At 47.6% G+C, this 17950-nt stretch overlaps 1 protein-coding gene across 15 annotated transcripts in view; it reads left to right on the top strand.

The window, feature by feature from the left end:
• The window catches only part of LOC120371563 (LIM domain containing preferred translocation partner in lipoma), a 493573-nt gene that overhangs the window by 301070 nt on the left and 174553 nt on the right, over positions 1–17950 (top strand). For all 15 annotated transcript variants that reach the window (XR_005584438.1, XM_039487445.1, XM_039487443.1 and 12 more), the window contains one exon: positions 9366–9488. Coding sequence is in view for 14 of the 15 variants with exons in the window: in XM_039487445.1 (XP_039343379.1) it covers positions 9366–9488 (123 nt within the window). In the remaining variant the exon portion in view is untranslated. The remainder of the gene's footprint in view (positions 1–9365; positions 9489–17950) is intronic.

The raw sequence follows: 17950 nt of genomic DNA, 5'->3' as shown, positions 1-17950 counted from the left end.
CTGCTCCTGTGAACTACCACCTTGGTTATACATCTAAGGGGAGCATTAGCTCTTTTTTGACACAGCGTCACACTGGGAGCTCAAGTTGTGTTGCTTGTCCACTCTGACCTCTAAATGCTTTTCATAGTCACTGCTTTCCAGGAGATAGCCCCCACCCCCAGTCTGTGCACCTCCTGCGCACCTTATCTCCAGCTGTATAATTTAAGTGATTGGCACGATAAAAAATTACTGTGACTTCTCTGCTGATGGAATTTTGTTTGGAGGGACTTTTAAAATAAGGCTTGTTAATCAGTTATACTGTATACATGTGTCTTACCTTGACCCTTATCGGTTCGTAGGTCTGGACAAAATGTTATGGTGGTTCTTTCAAAAGTTTACAACTGAACAGTGACTTAATACAGCTTTGAAACTTTACTATGCAAAGGAAAAATGCTGCTGTCCCTTCATTTTTTAATAGTTTATGTTTAACACGGTACTGTGTATTCCCCCGCCCCGGTCTCTGCTGCTGCCTGATAGGATGCTTCCAGTTCCAGTCGAGGTGTATGGTTCACTGGTCAGTTCGTAAGTAAGGTGTTCTGAACTCTGAGGTTCTACTGTACTATATTTATAGCATTTTGTGATTGGTTACTGTTTGGTTGTGGGTGGATGCTGAAATAGCCAATATCTAGTTTTAGTTCCCAGTTATTCTGCAGGCAACATACTGTGCAGGGAACATTAACTCAACTTAATGGCTAATTAAACATTAATTTGTGATGAGACTGGAGCATATTTTAAGTTAGTGGGGGGAATGGGCAAGGAAATGGGAAACTTTAACAGTGGCCATAATTATCAATAATGAGTCCTAATGGCATTTTTATGAATGCAAAGGAAAAGGTTGTATTCCTTGCTCCTGTGAAGTTAGCTACAGTCACCAACAGTCTTGCTGGTTCAGGAGGGTTTTATGGCCGGCCGATGGGCTTTGTCTTGCCCCGTGAATAGAAAGGCGCGTCGTCCTGCAGAAGACGTAAAGAAAAAGTGACACATCCCATTTTCTATTGTATATTCTGCTGATGAACAAAAACGTTTTGCTAATTCAATTTAATTCCCAAGGACAAGCGGTTGTAATTCCACCCGGGGAACATTAAATTGCCTTAATGGAAAAATAAACTAGTTTTATTCCTCCCCACCCCATTTAGTTTTCAGACATCTTGATGTACCTTCTTAGTTTATGAAGATACTTCTCAGCTCACTGCGGATTTTGCATCTGGTAGCACAGCGTACACAAGCATCCTGACGTATTGGCAAACCCAATGTGCTGCTGGGTCTGTCAGATCCTTGGAACCGCTTCTCTTTTTCTCCGTAGGCAGCAGCTTAACATGCTGCTTTCTGTCATTGAGCTAGGCCTCCAGAGGCAGTGAAGTGTGTGGCCCTCTAGTCTAAACCTATTGAAAATACTGTCCTATGGTGGAAATTAGATCTAGCGAGATTTGAGCACTACTGAACCTTAATCCTAGTTCAGCCTTCAAATCTGAGCCCTAATCCAGCCCAGATTCCAGTGTTTGTGCCTGTTCACACTGCCCAGCCAACCCAGCTGTGGAAGAGCAAGACAGATACTGTTCTCTTCCAGGCATCTTCAGCACAGCTGTCACGCACGTCCCACTTCTATAAGCGGCAGAAGGAGAGACCGTGGCTTGATTTCCAGCTTCTCATATGGAATTTGCTGGGCTGGCAGTTAGAAATCTTTTCGTGCCGCTCGTACACTGAGCAGTATGATGTGGAATCATTGAGCGAGAGCTGATACAGACCCTCTGCATTGTCATTTGTCGAGTCACTTTTCGGAGCCTAATGGTGCCGCAAGGTGTCTCCTGCATTGTTTGTAGCTGCTGCCGCAGCCTCCTTCTCAAACTAGTTTTCTCCCCCACTCTTGCGGCCCCAAGCATGCTATTCTGAGTTCTGTCGTCTTCTGTCGACATGCTTCTGTACTAGTTGTATGGCAGACGCCCTGGATAATCCGCCTTCAGCACCAGGCCTAGCAGGTCAGTAGGAAACACGGTGGAAAGCACAGATTCCCTTTAGCTGAGCTCTACCGGTGAAGAGCGTTTCAAGGGCAGAAGCTTTCTTTCTCCTCCCTTGCTGGATACACAGTCCTGAGTCCCCAGAGCCGAAAGCTTCTTTGGTGACTTTGGAAGCAACAACCAAACCGCACCTTGGATGCTTGCAGCGCAGGGCCTCAGCCCCTTAGCGTTAGCCCAGAAGTTCCTTGGAAAGCAATGCAGTAGTGAAGGGCTCTCTGGCATGCCGTTCTCCTTGCCATCTGCCGTGGTGGCTCAGCTCCTCAACACGAGGTCACTAACTGGCCAGTTTTGACAGGATCTGGGCACCGTCTGTAGGTGCGGAAACGCAATGGCTCCTTGCCCACGAGTCGATCCTCATCGCGGCAAGCGATTTCAGCTCTAGGCCGCTAATTGGCTGTGGATTTACATCGGATGATTATTTGGAGCTCGATAGCATTGACAGGCACTTCTGTTCTTCTGATGTGCTCCGTCAGGACCAGGAAACTTGAATATGGAAAACGAAAGAGACATTAGGGTGGCCTGGTGGATAGAGTACTGGCTGAGGCCTCAGGAAGACCAGGATTCTCTTCCCAAATGACCTGACACAAATCGCTTCCTCTCTCCCTGCCCACTTTCCCTTCCCTCTCTTTTGGTCTGTTGTCAACTTAGACTGTAAACTCCTCAGGGCGTGACGGCCTCTTACTATACTTACCAACAGTGCCTAGCACGATAGGGCCCCGATCTCCGGTGAGACCGACAGGTGCCACTGTGCTACAGATCATGAATAATAAAGACTCTGCCTTTCCCCCCACCTTCTGTTGCAAAAGAATGTCGGAAAGACTATGTGCCAGCCCTGTTGCCTACAGCATAGTGTGTGCGCTAGGGATTTTGTGGCCTACGCTGTGAATTATGGCCTGTCTGTCAGAGATGCAGACTGGTGGACGTTCAAGATGGTATTTCCATGACTTTGCCTGCATGACCTTGCCTGTAAATGTTCGACACTCTGCCGCTTCTGTGACCTGTGAGGGGCTTCTGATCTAGGCCTCTGGCTGGGGCTGGTGCAGGAAGCTTCTGTGATGAGGAAGAGCCTAGTGGCCGTGATATGGTGGTTGCAGCCTGCCAGTTGCAGTCAGCTGGTTAGCTACATCGTCTGTCCACTCACAAACCTGTAAGGAAGAAGGTGGCTGCCAGGCAGCGTTCTGTGCCCTGACGCTTCCTGAATGGATCAGTATTGTGAACTACCAGGGGGGTATATTGCACCACCAAGACCCAAACACATCCCGTGGCCTTGGGCGTGAATCCAGAGCGCGGCTGAACCCAGCTGTCAGAGGAAAGGCACCGACGAACACCTCCCACATCCAGGGCGAGGTTGTAGGCTGCTCATGAAGGTACAGAAGTAGCGCTGTCTTAGCTGTGCTTAGCAAATGATTCTGTCACTCACCTGTCTGTATGCCACAGCTGTACCCCATAGCACTTACCACGCTGGGCATCTTCAAGCACCGCAGCTACACTGGTTAATCCTCACAACGCAAGAAGCCCGTAAAAGGATTATTTCCATTTTTATGGGGAAACTGAGGCACAGAGAGTCAAGCTCTCACAATAGGTTTGCACTGGAGCTGGGATTGGAACTCAGAAGCACACAGCTCCTAGTCCTGAGTCCCTAGCGCTGCCTCTGACTGTTGTTCCCTCTGCATCCTGCGAGGTTATATTTATGTCACAGGCCATACAGTGGGGCAGAGATGCTAACGGGAGCCCTGCCAAGAGAGGCATCCAGCACTGCTATTTGGCTGGTGCTCTTGTTATTCTTCATTGGCTGTTTATGGGGCGAGCGGTAAAGTCCACCCACCGCCCGGAGAGAGACTGGATGGAGCGCAGTGCCGAAGGGTGTCCCGTCCCCCAGCCCTGTGCGCCTCTTTTCCATCCTTTAGAGGCACTTTCAACCAGGTTCAGCAGATGGAAGAATTTAGGGGGAGAGACTCAAAAGCGCTCAGCATGAGCCGAACCCCACTCCCACTGATGTCAATGGGCGTTTTACCCCTGACTTCCATGAGAGCAGAGCTAGGCGAATGCCAAGTGCTTTCGAGCAGCCCATTCTTCACCTCGCATTGGTGTCTTTTGTTCCAAGAAAACCCAGCAAAATAAAACGTCGTTTCACCTGAGAGAGGGAGAGAGAGAAATGAAACCCTAACTTCTTTTTGCTTTTATCCTTCCTGTCATCACAAGACTAACAAGGATAGTCCAGGGCTGGCTCCAGCCGGATGGAACAGCAGGGAAGTTCTGTTCTATTAGATCCCTGATTCAGCCACATCTGTTGAAATCACGGCAGTCACATCTGCTGAAACCTCCCATCATTTCAGATTTGTTTCAAAAGGCTCAATCTCGCCATTTTTAAAGGGCACTGCTGCTTTTCCAACCTGTCCCTGATGCCTGGAACAGTGATTTCACATCAAATCTAGCCTCTTGGATCCCCACCCTGCACGCAGGAGTCATCTTTTGTCTTCGCATGCCTGTTTGGCGGGGAAGCCTCCCCTGAACTATTTTAATGTATATTTGGGGATTTGAAACAAAACCTTTGCTCTTGTCTTTAGGTTCAGGGGGGGATGCACAGTGACAAATCTGCCGGGTGCCTTATTTTCCTTATGCCTTGGAGGATGCCTCTTTCTGCTGGTTTTCAGCTGCCGCTGTTGAGTCTCTCTGTTCTGCAGATGGCTTTGGTGATCTCGGAAATGAGGGCAGAAGAACTGTATAGCCAGTGCGATGAGTAGTGAGGGGGTATGGTGTGGAAAGGATCCTATGGCCGGCCGTGGTGTCATTGGAGAAACGGGGCACAAGAGATCAACACAAACGTCAAACTGGGCAGTTTCACTGGCGAAAATCTGTTGCGCTCGCTCCTTGTGGGTACAATAGGTGTTAAAACGTCAGCCAGTTGGCATTTCCCCCATAGTTAAATAGGAGGTAATTGTGGTGAATACGGGGCATACCTGGGGAAGGGCTGTGTACATGCGAGGCACACGGTGCTTTGGACTTTGGCTGCACGGGGGCTCTGTGCCACACGCACACAAGCCCACGCCCATTTGAAAACCAAAAATAGAGAGATTGGGGGAGCAAACTGGGGACACAGGTTTCAACCCCACTGAAATGCATGGGATTGGGAGAGCCGTTTTGGAGGGACAGACTATGGAAACTGATCAATGTTTTGTGTGTGTATAAACTGTATGTACCTACAGAGGCCAGCCAAGAGCAGGCGTGCAAAGCTCTGTACAGACATACAATACAAACACAAGAACGGCCCTCCTGGGTCAGTCCAAAGGTCCATCCAGCCCAGTGTCCTGTCTTCTGACAGTGGCCAGTGCCAGGTGCCCCAGAGGGAATGAACAGAACAGGGAATCATCAAGTGATCCATCCCCTGCACCCATTCCCAGCCTCTGGCAAACAGAGGCTAGGGACACCATCCCTGCCCATCCTGGCTAATAGCCATTGGTGGACCTGTCCTCCATGAACTTATCTAGTTCTTTTTTGAACCCTGTTATGAGAGACGGTCCCTGCACCAAGGAGCTGATGGTCTAAACAGACAAGGCAGATGATTAGTGGGAGGGGAAAGAGAGTCACAGAAAGGGGAAGTGACTTGACCAAGGTCACATAGCATGTCAGTGGCGGAGCTGGGAGTAGTCTTCAGGTCTCTGGACTCCTAGCTCAGTTCCCTACCAACTGGACCACAATTATAAATGAAATATTCCTCCTCTGTATGGACAGCTGGCATATACCTGACCTGCCAGCAAGATCCCTAGTCTCACTTCTTTAGCTTCAGTTCTGTCTAAACTTAGTGCCAACTTGCCAACCCTGCAACTAGCTTCATTTCCTGCTCCTACCATCCCAATCCATGTCTGTGGTTTATCACAGACTGCAGAGCTTTGCAGAGAGGTGGGGCAGGTTGTGAGCCGGCGGGAGCAGGTAGATGTGGTGCCACTTACGTGAGATTGCACAGCCACCCCCAAAGTGCCTGGCTGGTCCGACAAGTACTGCCCAGCTGCCTGGCTTCTGTACCCTCCTCCTGCCTGCCCCACAGTGTGCATCTCCTGCTGTCTCCCCCTCATAGCTCCTCTGCTCTCTTTCTCCCCCAGTGCGGTAACGTTACAGCTAAGGACCCTTCCTTTTCACACACTGCTCCTCACTGGCCCCTCACTGGCGGGACCCGGCGGCTGCAGATGGACACAGCATTGATCTGTCACAGTGCTCCGATATTGCAGGCGCAAAGCGAAACCACTGTTGCATAAGCAGCTCTGGGTTACATCGTTTGTTTCCACTCGTTAGCGATGCCCTTTCCTACCTCAATTGCGGCCCAGCTCTGCTCTGCCACTTGTGGGTTATAAGGTCATCAATAACTCGTGGAAACAAATGATGCATCCAGAACTGTCCTAGTGTATCCAGTGCACGGCAGATACTATTGTGTATGGGACACAGAGCATTGTTCTGGGTCGGTTGTGTGCGCTTTAGGGTAGGCTCCATTTGCGTATTTTGTTTTGCTCCTGGTTGTCTGCTCAGGCAAATCACTGTGCAGTGCCCTTGTGAGGTGCACTGCATGGGAATAGCTGTCTGAAGTGTTGTGACCGCTTCTGAATGGAGATTGGCCAGGAAAGGAGTGTGAGTAACTTTTCCCTGCTAAAATGGCCCTGGGGACTTAGGAGATGATGCAGCAGGTACAGGGTTTGTCATTAGTGCAGGGCGAGCCGATACCGCTGCGTGTCTGGGAGAGGATTTCTTGGCTGCTCTCGAACTGATGACTGGCATGTAAGTCTGAGTGTTGGAGCTGATTCGCAGAATGGAGAGAAACAACGTGTCCTGAAGGAGTCATTCTGATGCAAGCTGAACAATTCCACACAAGAAGCTGGGTTAAGAGGATGGGAAGGGCGCATGGGTGAGCGTGCGTAACCTTGACTCTGCCCTCTTGCACGTGTGGGTTAGGGTAGCCTTCACTCATGTAATTTCCCAGATCAGAGCTATATCCTATGTAGCCTTCCTTAGGTGCAGCTCAGGGCTTAAGTTTGTTGCAACGCTCATCAAGCTGCTCAGGCAGGACTTAGGCTCCTGCCGCTTCCTTTGTCATTTTATCCCTGCGTGGACGGGCAGGTGCCATGCAGGTGGGGAGAGCAGAAGGGGTGAGATCCTGACCCTGTTGAAGTTGATGGGAGTTTGGCCTTTGACTTCAGTGGGGTCAGGAGTTCACCCCATGTCTCCAAAGCTCCCCTCCCTTGCAGACGTAGTCTGGTGGCGGCAGGCAGGACTTCGAGAGCCACTCCTGTCTTCTCCCTGCTCCTGCAGCGTAGCCGGCCGTGGCGATGGGTCGCCCACCCCAGCACTTGAGGCTCTGGAACCCAGCCACCAGCCCAAGCTGCTCTGGCAGCAGGCGGTCGAAAGCTCGTGCACCTCGGCTCTCCAGGGCCAAGCGTGGCAGCTTGTGCTCTAAGCGCCAGCAGCGAGTGGGGAATGGAGAGAAGAGGAAAGCACAAAGTAAAGGAGAAGGAGAGAAAAAAGGGCGAGAGACAGAGAGGAAAAATAAAGGAGTTGAGTCTGCATCTGTGTTGGGTGAGGGGCAGGGGCAAGGGAGAGAGGGGCTTGAAACAACCCAAGGCTGGGAACCCTGGTGATCTGGTCCGTTCTGTATGAACCCATTTTGGGACAGGGCCTTTTAGACCTACCAGGCGCACAGTAAATATTGCTCTTGCTCCTTCCTTGCGACTTACGAATCCTGCTGGGAGCAGATGCTCTGGGCTCAGTGGCGGGGTGGACTGTGGGGGAATCAGTGCACTTGGTCCTGCCTCATGGCCCACCAGACTCGCCAGGTGCCCTCTGCCCATCTCTCCCTACCGGGAACTGCTACTGTGCCCTGAGAGCCAAGCTTCCGGCCCGGCTTCTCCTCTGGGCTGAAGGCTTTATAGCAAGTGCATCTCAGGTCCTGGTACGGCCTCGTGGTGGGTGCTAGGATTAGCAAATGAAAATCAGTCTCCGTCAGAGCAGAGCAGGGATCGGCAGGGCTGGGGACGGATTTATGTCACAGCTGCTGCGAGCTGTGCACCAGGAATTCACTCGCTGACAAACAAGTCAGGCTAGCGAGGCTCGCTGCTGTTCTCCCTTCAGGCCGAGCGAGATCGGGGGCATGCGGAATCTGCAGAAAGGCTCACAAACAGGCGTGGAATAATTTATCGGGCCGGTCGGCTTGCATGCATTGTCTATCACTTCGGCTTGGTCAGATCAGGGGCAGCGCCTGCTTTTTTACCATTTTTCCAGCTGGGTGGATGAAGGCGAAGGGTCACCCAGTGAGTGGGCGAGATGGAAATAGATTACCCAATGCCAGTGGCTCCCTGTCCTGTCCTTGCTAACTACTCGACCTCATTCAGACTGTTCCTAAAGAACTGCAGCATTTCCACGCTGTTCGAACATGTTCTTTCTAAGGACCGTAGGCAAGGGTTAGGCTCCATGGTAGCATCATAAAACACTGTGGCTGAGGCATGACAAAGGGCGTTAGAAGGGAAATCGTTTGACCTCCTATTAAAAGTTATAATGAGGCAAATTCGTTCTGTGTTTCTCAACACAGTCGCACCTTTGCCACCCTCTGCCTTCTGGCCCGCAAGAAGCTGCTGTGCTATAAGAGGTGGTATTTTCCAGGTGAGATGTAAAAGAGGGACCCTGATCTCTCGTGGTCATTATAGATCCCATGGGCCTTAATGCAGGATTGTTAACACCACTGTCCTGTCCAGATTCCCATTGGGCAATGGCTTTCTGTCTCCTCCAAATTCCCTTTGTGGTATCAATTGGATACCATGTTCTTCCTTCCATCTTGACCTTACCCATTGCTTTCGTGTTGTTCGGTGCTGTTAAATGACAGCCATGCTGCATTCCGGGGCGGGGGACACGACTCCCTTGCAAAGACATTCCCAGATGCTCTTTTGAATGCCCATGCTCAAACCATCGCACCAGGCCTGCTGCTAAAATATAGCTCCTTACTCATGTATGCAGCACCCTCTAAGATAATTTCATAATCCTTAAATAAACCTTCCAGAAACTGTAGGGGAAAATGCGAATTACAGATTAAAAACCAGATTAAATCCTTTTGCAACTCAGTTGTTCCCCTTCCCCGTCACCCGCTCCCCTTCTCCTATCCCCAGTCTGATTACGGTAGCCAGCTATAATATGTCAGCATGTTTATCTGTGCATTACCTGGGGCTCTGCATTTGTTGCCAGGGTGTGAGAGTATCTCCATGTGATGAAAATCAGAAACTGCATGCAGGATTGAGCCACTGAAAGAGTTTGAAATCTTGTTCCTTACTCGGCTAGGTAAATCCCGGTGAGAAGACGCTTGAAGAAAGACGATCCAGTTTAGATGCGGAAATCGACTCCTTGACCAGCATCCTGGCTGACTTGGAAAGCAGCTCCCCATACAAGCCACGGACTCAACAGGTTAGTGTTTGAGCCCCGTTTTATGCCTGTCGAACTGTGTAAACTTTGAGTGAGAAATCGGGACTTTTGGAGTCAACTTGCAAACCAGTGAGTATTCACTGGGAGTACCCAAGCCATTTTATGTCTTTATAGCATCCAGATGTACCCGCCGAAGTGACTCTGGAAGGGGGACCTGTTCAGGCCCTACAGTGCAACCGAGCAGGCGTGTTTATGTGTCTGTGTGGAGCTGGCCAGAGGTGCCACCATAAAAATGGCATCCTGCATCCCACGACTTTCTTTCAACAATAGCTGCTGAGTTAAAAACATGCTCAAAAGCACGTTTTATCTCTCGCTCCTGGCAGCCTGACCCTGCTATCTGAATATCAAGCTGTGTTCTTTCCGCTTTGTTGTCTAATCAACGGCAAATCTATGATCTTCATGCTTGGATCATAGCACAGCTGTCAGTGTGGTTGATAAAGCAATAACACAGAATGGAACCTTGCTTCCTCCTCCATGTCTAGGTCTGGGCTACAGGGCTGATTTGTGTCCCTATGATTCTGGGGACACCTAGGAAGCAGATCTGTGCATGTTACGCGATTTTTTTAGCACCTGAAAAATGACACAGTAACGGCATTTCAAGGGGATTGTTGATGTGGTGTCCAAAGACATCTCAAACCCAATAGCCATCCAGTTGGACATCTCTTGTACTCTCTCTACTTACCGTTGCCATCACGTATTATGTGTAGACGTGTTTCTACATGTTTATGCAACTCTGTGTATATGATATACATGTATTGTGATAAACTCAGGACAGACAGCTGCAAGGGAGGGGTAGGAATCAGTCCCAGAGGGTTAAAAGGCCCTTCTCCTTATCAACTGAGAGGTAACTATGGATCAATCAGGTTCAGCTGAGAAAGGGTTACCAAGGTAGCAATTAGAATCAGCTGAGGGGGAGCTCCCTGAGGTTAATTAGGATCAGCTGATTCCAACTTGGGGCTACCTGAGACCTTTTTAAACCCTTCCCTGGGAGGAAGGAGCGGGGCGGGGCAGAGAGAGAAGGAGCCCTGCTGCCAGGAGTGTTGGAGCAGCAAGACAGCGAGCCTCACCAGGAGGAGAGGCAGTGCTCTTTCCCACAAGGGAGCAAAAAGACTCTAAACAGGACTGGTGGAGATACAGGGAGCAGACTTCCCCAGTGTCCCAAGGGGGACCATATTACCCAAGCCTGTCTCACCAGGGCTAAAAGCAGCAGAGGCTGGGGAGACTGAGAAGGTGCCTTGCCACAGTATGTTGAAGTGATGGTGACTGTGATTAACCCCACAAAAGTAAGAAGAATCAGAATTAGCTGATGCAAATGGTTGCACTGTGCGAGGCATTGGCCTGTATTCCGCTGCAATCATTTTAGGGTAGGGGCTCTGCCTCCTTACCCATTGCCGTTAACGACCTGGTCGAGTTAGGTCTCTCCTTACAGTGGAGTACTGAGTAGACACTGCGCACACCCAGCTAACACCGGTGGAGACAGCAGTGTAGAGGTGAGGCCCGGCGTAGGCGAGTGGATTGCCCATGCTGAACGCTGGGGCATGTAACTTACATGGCTCTCGACACACCCAAGAGGTGCCTCCCATGTCTACACTACTGTTCATAGCCATTTAGTGTCCTGCTGCCTCCCCCCGCCGTAGCCTTTCCCCACTTCCTTCCCCCGCCGGAGCCTTTCACTGCCACATGGAGCTGCACGCACCCCACGCGCCGCCGCCAGTGTAGACAGGGTCTGTCAGAGCTAAAGTAATTCTACCATACGGGTGGAAGTTACAAATGGGCTCAGTGCTGGCCTAACGCTGCTCCCACTGGAGCCAATGAGAGCATGAACACTGACTTACGGGGAGTGGAGTGAAACCGACGTCAAGTGCTCTTTAAAATTCCACCCTCGGGGCGTTTGCGGAATTATTGGTGCCCTGGCTTTCTTGGTTGGTTTGGACCCTTAGACGACCTCATGAGACATGCGTCTCGTTGTCATTGTAGCTGCATGGAGACAGCGCTCATACGTGTTTGCAGCCCATCCTTTAGTTCAGGGGTTTTCAAACGGGGAGTCGGGACCCCGCAGGGCGTCGTGAGGTTATTACGTGGGGGGGTCACGAGCTGTCAGCCTCCATCCCAAACCCTGCTTTGTCGCCAGCATTGATAATGGTGTTAAATATATTAAAAAGTGTTTTTAACTTATAAGGGGAGGTCGCACTCAGAGGCTTGCTGTGTGAAAGGGGTCACCAGTACAAAAGTTGGAGAACCCCTGCTTTAGTTCCTTGCAAACAATCTAATTCAGGGTACTCTGTCTAAACTGCAGACCTTGTGAAGTAGTCATGGTTTTCGTCCTTTTTCTAATGTCAAGAATTTCTGAAGATGAGTGATGGAAAGTTACAACACTGCCTTTTGTAACTGGAGTTGTGTTCGTGCTCTAGCATTCTGCATCAAATAGTTTGTATTTCTTTTGGTTTTTTATTAGGGGTTTTTTTTGGGGGGAAGAGCGGGGTGGGAAACACTTTATGGGGTTGAAACAATGTAAGAGGTTTACTCTTGTATCAGTATATCCTTCCTCTGGGCTCTGAAATAGTGTGAAAAGACTATGATCTCGCATTATTTTGTTCCCATATTTTAAATAGGTCCTGGTGGTAGAAATCCCAGATTCAAATGCCACCTATACAGGTTTATTTGGGGTTCTGTAGCATTCAGATACACAGCCCTAGTTGCAATGGAGCCATGTAACTTATTCCAGTTTATAAAGGTGGCAGTCCTGAGATCCTGTATCCCATTGGTAGTGTGCATAAACTCGCATTTTTCATGTGCAACTAGTGCACAGTTTTCTGCCTGTGATTACGGTGAGTGGCGCTGTAGATTTGTCTCTTGGAGTGTGTCTTCACTGCACAGTTAACCCGGGCTTTTACTGGCCTGGCGGTGGTGGGTTGGCACCTGAGCTCCACTTTAACTCGAGATGGAGCCTGCCCACTTTTGTGGCAAGGACATATGCAAAATCACTCAAGCGCTGATAGTCCTCCAGTGGCTTCCCACAATTCCTCCAAAGGACTGATAAGTTCTTTTTGCAATTGATGCAAATGATTGGGAAGGAATCCTAGCGTGTATCAGCACAAGGAACCATGGGACATGCCCTCAGACACACACAGGTGAGTGCAGAAACAATGAGGACACAGTACCCTGGGTAGATCTCTTCTTGGGGGATGCTCACCTAGAGAGTAGGCTCACCTGGGGTTTTAGACCTGGGTACCAATCACCTAGACTAACTGTGCAGTGAAAACTGGCCCTTCAAGCCTAGGAATTGGCAGAGTGATCTTATGCAGTGCGTTTGCTACTACAGCTAGGAACAAACAGCTTGGGTTAGAAGCAGCGTTTCAGCTTTGATACGGAGCAACCCTTCTTTTGTTCATTTTACGTTACACTTTTCAGTATTTATTAGTTAATGTAATTGTGTCTTGTGAAAAATACAATTATGCCAACTATTAACAACAGCTGCAAGAAAAAGAAAATGCTGGAGTTGAATGTGTCATGTGCTGTAATCAAAAGATACATGAGTAAATCCTCCAAGTGTGGGAACATAATGCAAGCCTTGGATGTTTGTCTTTATTTGATCTGCAGTAAGTATAAAAAAACCTAGTGACTCACTCGGTAGCCTATAGTCGGATAATAGCCCAGGCTGCTAACTGTGAGGCACCTCATCAGTAAAGCAACGTAGCTACTGGCTCAAGCCTTCACTTAAAATCTCAAATGTGCCAGGATAATGGAAGTAGCTAGGAAAAGGGAATTAGGGGTGTCTACATGGGAGATTTTTCCAGTTATACTGGTATAATTAAACCACTATAGTTGTACTATGTAGCGCTGCTGTGGGGACACCCATTCGGGTATAAGAGTGGGGTTTTTTTCATCTTAGTTTAAACTGCTTCCAAAGAAGCATAACCTAAACTGGAAAAAGGCCCTTTTATACTGGAGTAAAAGCATCCACAATGGAGGTTATACTGGTATAACAATAATAGTTTAAATTCACACACTACCTTATACCGGTGTGACTTCCTTTGTAGACAAGCCCTCAGTCTTCTGTGCAAGTTTCTGATTTCAGGGGGACATTGTCAGTAATGGTGGCAGAATCTGGCCCTAACTATGTAACATAGGTTAATCTCCTGTCGCAAGGAATTCCCGGTCAAAAAGCACCTGTGGGAGTCACCCTTACATGCAAATCTGGTACTGCACAACATTTTAATTAAAAAACCTAGAACAATATAAAATTAATGTGCACGTATTAAAAGCTTTAAAAATTGGCTAACAGGTTTTGAAATATAATTATAAAATGGAAATTGATGTCAAGTGGGTGTGTTTCCAGTGGGGTCCTGCAGGGACCAGTTCTTTGCACTACGGTACTTAACATTTGTATCAATAACCTGGAAGAAAACAAGGTTAGCAGAGGACACTAAAATTGGGGGAGTGGTAAATAATGAAGAGGAAAAGCTGCTGATTTAGAGCGGTCTGGATTGCTTGGTAAACTGGGTGCAAGCATAGATTAATAGATTTCAAGACCAGAAGGGACCAGTCTGACCTCCAGTATAACACAGGCCAGAGATTTCACCCAAAGTAATTACCAGAGCACAACTTTTGGAAAAATTCCAATCTTGATTTTAAGATGACCAGTGATGGAGAGTTCACCACGACCCTTTGTGAATTGTTTCAGTGGTTAATTACTCTTGCTGTCAAAAATTTGCATCTTAGTTCCAGTCTGAATTTGTGTAGCTTCAACTTATACCCATGATACCTTTCACTGCTAGATGGAAGAGCTCATTGTTGAATATTTTCCCAATATAGATACCTATAGATTGCAATCAAGTCAACCATCACCCTTCTCTTAGTTAAGCTAAATAGATTGAACTCTTGGAGACATGCTTTCCAATCCTTAGTCATTCCTGTTGCTCTTTTCTGAATCGTCTCAGCTATAGCAACATCCCTCTTGAATTGTGTGTTCTAGAACTGGACACAGGATTCCAGCAGCAGTCGCACCAGTTCAAATAGAGTTGAGTTTCCCCTGTTTATTTCTCCCATTAGCTCTTTTGGCCTCAGCATCACACTGGGAGCTCACGTTTGGCTTATTCACTGCTGCCTCCAAATCTTTGTCAGCGTCACTGCTTCCCAGGCTAGAATGTATGGCTAGAGCATCCTGTACATATGGTTACACTCTTTGTTCCTAGATGTATACAGTTACATGTAGCCTATTAAAATGCATATTGTTTGCTTGCGCCCAGTTTACTAAGTGATCCAGATTGCTCTGTATCGTTGATCTGTCCTCTTCGTTACTGACCACCCCAATTTTTATGTCATTTGTGGCAACATTTATTAAGGATGATTTTGTTTCCTTCCAGGTCATTGATAAAAATGTAAAATAACATAGTGCAAAGAACTGATACCTGTGGAATCCCACTGGAAACACACCTGCTTGATCACAAGTCTCCGTTTACAATGACATTTTGCAAGCTATCAGTTAGCCAGTTTTTAATCCATTTAATGTGTGCTGTGTTCAGTTATATTTGTTCTAGTTTTTTTTTATCAGAATGTCATGAGGTACCAAGACACAACCCTTACAGAAGTCTGAGTATATTATATTAACACAGTCTCATAAAAAAAAAGATATCAGGTTAGTTTGACAGGATCTATTTTCCATGAACCCATGTTGATTTGCATTAATTACATTACCCTCTTTATTAGTCGAATTCTGAATCAGCTGCTGCGTTATATTGCTCGGGATGAATGTCAGGCCTACAGGCCTATAATTACCTAAGACATCCCATTTACCCTTTTTTGAAAATTGGCACAACATTAGCATTCTTCCAGTCTGCTCGAACTCCCCTGCAAGACTTGTTAACAATCAACATTCATGATCCAGCTCTTAGATGTAAGTTATCTGGACCTGCTGAATTAAAATTGTCTAACTTTTGTAGCTTCTGTTTAACATTCTCCAGAGATACTAGTTGAATGAAAAGCCTGTTATCACATATGATGAGACAGTATCTTCTGTTTTTCCCCCCAAATAGGGAACAGAAATATTTAGTGAATACTTCTGCCTTTTCTATATTATTATTGATAATTCTACCACTTCCATTTAGTAATGGACCAATACCATTGTCAGGATTCTCTTTGTTACTAATATATTTTTTCCTTATTGTCCTTAACTCTGCTGACTGTAGATTTCTCCTTGTCCCTTTGCTTCCCTTATCAGTTTTCTCTATATAAACAATACACATTTTAACACGAATGAATGTACACATCTAGGAACAAAGAACATAGTCCCTACTTACAGGATGGGGGACTCTGTCCTGGGAAGCAGTGACTCTGAAAAAGATATGAGGGCCATTTGCTGAACATGAGTTCCCAGTGCAATGCTGTGGTCAAAAGAGCTAGTGTGATGCTGAGCTGCATAAACAGGAATATCCAGAGTAAGAGTAGAGAGGTCATTTTACCTCTCTATTTGGCAATAATGTGACTGCTACAAGGAATAGCTTCATACAAGGAATACAAGCGTCATACAATAGCTTCATACAGGGAATACTTTCATTTGATGTGCTTTGAGCTAAATCTTGATCCTGTTGAAGTGGACAGCACGGCTTCCATTGATGTCGGTAGGAGCAAGATTTGACTCTTAGGTTGGTGACTCTTAAAGTAACGCTCAGTTGTAGTGAGCACATCTACAGCTTGTGGGCATCAATACTGGAATGTCCTCAGCATTTTGATTCAGCTGGCATGCAGGGGTAGATCACATCAGCACTTCTCTGGTGGTGAATTTTAAGCTCTGATTTAAAAAAAATCAACTAACTCTTATCTGAAAAGTGGCCATATTCAGGGCTGTCTTAATGCTGGCTGAAAACGGCCTGAAAAAATAGCTTTTACAAAGGTGTGAATTACCCCCTGTGATAGACCCAGGCCAGTTGGTTACAACAAAGTAGCAGAAGGCAGATATACTGGCCACTGGATTAGCAGTTTTCTGTTCCCTGGCTGACCAGAGCAGGGGCTGCTCCAGACTAATGAGAACACCTGACTCCAATTAACCTGCAAAGAGTCAGGTGAGGCCATTAAGCTAATGTGACCACCTGACTCTAATTAAGGCCCTGCTGATACTATAAAAAGGGCTTACTCCAGTCAGGCAGAGGAGAGCCAGGGAGTCAGAGGAGAGGAAGTGGGGCTGAAGGACTGGTTAATGAACACCCCCCCAAACCATCGGTAAGGGAGCCCTAAGGTAAGGGTGAAGAAGGGAGAAGCAGGAGAGCTGCGGGGAAGTGGCCCAGGGAAATGTAGCAACTCTGGAAGTGAAAGGTTGGCTGCCAAGAGCTGCTACCATTAGGGTCCCTGGGCCAGAACCCGGAGTAGAGGGTGAGCCCGGGTTCGCCCCAACCCTCCACTACAGGAACATCTCCTGGGAGGGGAAGTCAGGCCCCTGTCAGGACAGGAGGCTAAACTGGGAATAAGCCCCCAGGGACAACAGAGGCTGTGGGAGTTCTCTCACGAACCTCCTTGCTGGCTTATGATGAAACACTCAGTAGACTGTAACCCTGGCCCTAGAGAGAGACGGGCTACGTGGAGGGTCACAGTGAGCCACTGAGGCTAGCATAAACTGCCTAGATGTGCAGGACCCACGTGGACAAGGTCGGAGCTCTGCCACACCCCATTCATCCCAATGAGGTGTTGATCCTGAAACCTAATGATAATGATTTAACTGCTTGTAATTTTTAGCAGCAACATCCAACTTCCCTGCAATTATAGATGGAGCATGACATTGTGGGTGAAGGATGAGTACCACCACTCTATTCCAATAGCCTCGGATCTGTATCTGGCCTAATAGTAAACCCCCAGATGGATTTTTTTTTTTTAAATACAGAAGCAAAAGAGAATCTCTTAAAAATTTTAGCAGGGATGTTGCCTTGCCTCTAATGCTCTGGGAGCTATTTGCAGGAAATTCAGGCAGTCCTGAAATTCCTATCTCCAAATGCAGAATTGCATCAGTCGCTTGAACTGCTTGTTATGTGTCCCAAAGTTAACACTCTCCAGGGAGTTTGCTGTTGCCATAGTTCTCATTCCAGCATCTACGTTTTCCCTGCACACCGACACACGTCTGCAGATTATTATGCATGGGGCAGGGATGTTCACAGGTATCTTGGGTGTATGTATGAATTTTCAGGCACTACTTTCAGCCCTGTGTGTATTTGGATCATGGCCTATCTCTAGAGGAGAGAAAGTCTTCCTTTGCTCATCAACTCCAGCCCGAGCCAGCTAGCTAACTGACGCTGTTCTGATTAGCAGATGCTTGAAGCTGCCGCATCTGTTGGTATGTATTAGAAGTTAATCCTTTTGATAAGAGCATGTCTGTTAAGATTTTTAAATTTTTTTGTCCCAGATCCCAGATTATCAGATTGTCACAGATGAACCAGATAAGAATGACCTTTACATAG

Source organism: Mauremys reevesii, linkage group 9 (assembly GCF_016161935.1).
Source record: "Mauremys reevesii isolate NIE-2019 linkage group 9, ASM1616193v1, whole genome shotgun sequence".
In the NCBI taxonomy this organism is placed as follows: domain Eukaryota; kingdom Metazoa; phylum Chordata; order Testudines; family Geoemydidae; genus Mauremys; species Mauremys reevesii.
This window is presented reverse-complemented; position numbering and strand designations above follow the sequence as displayed.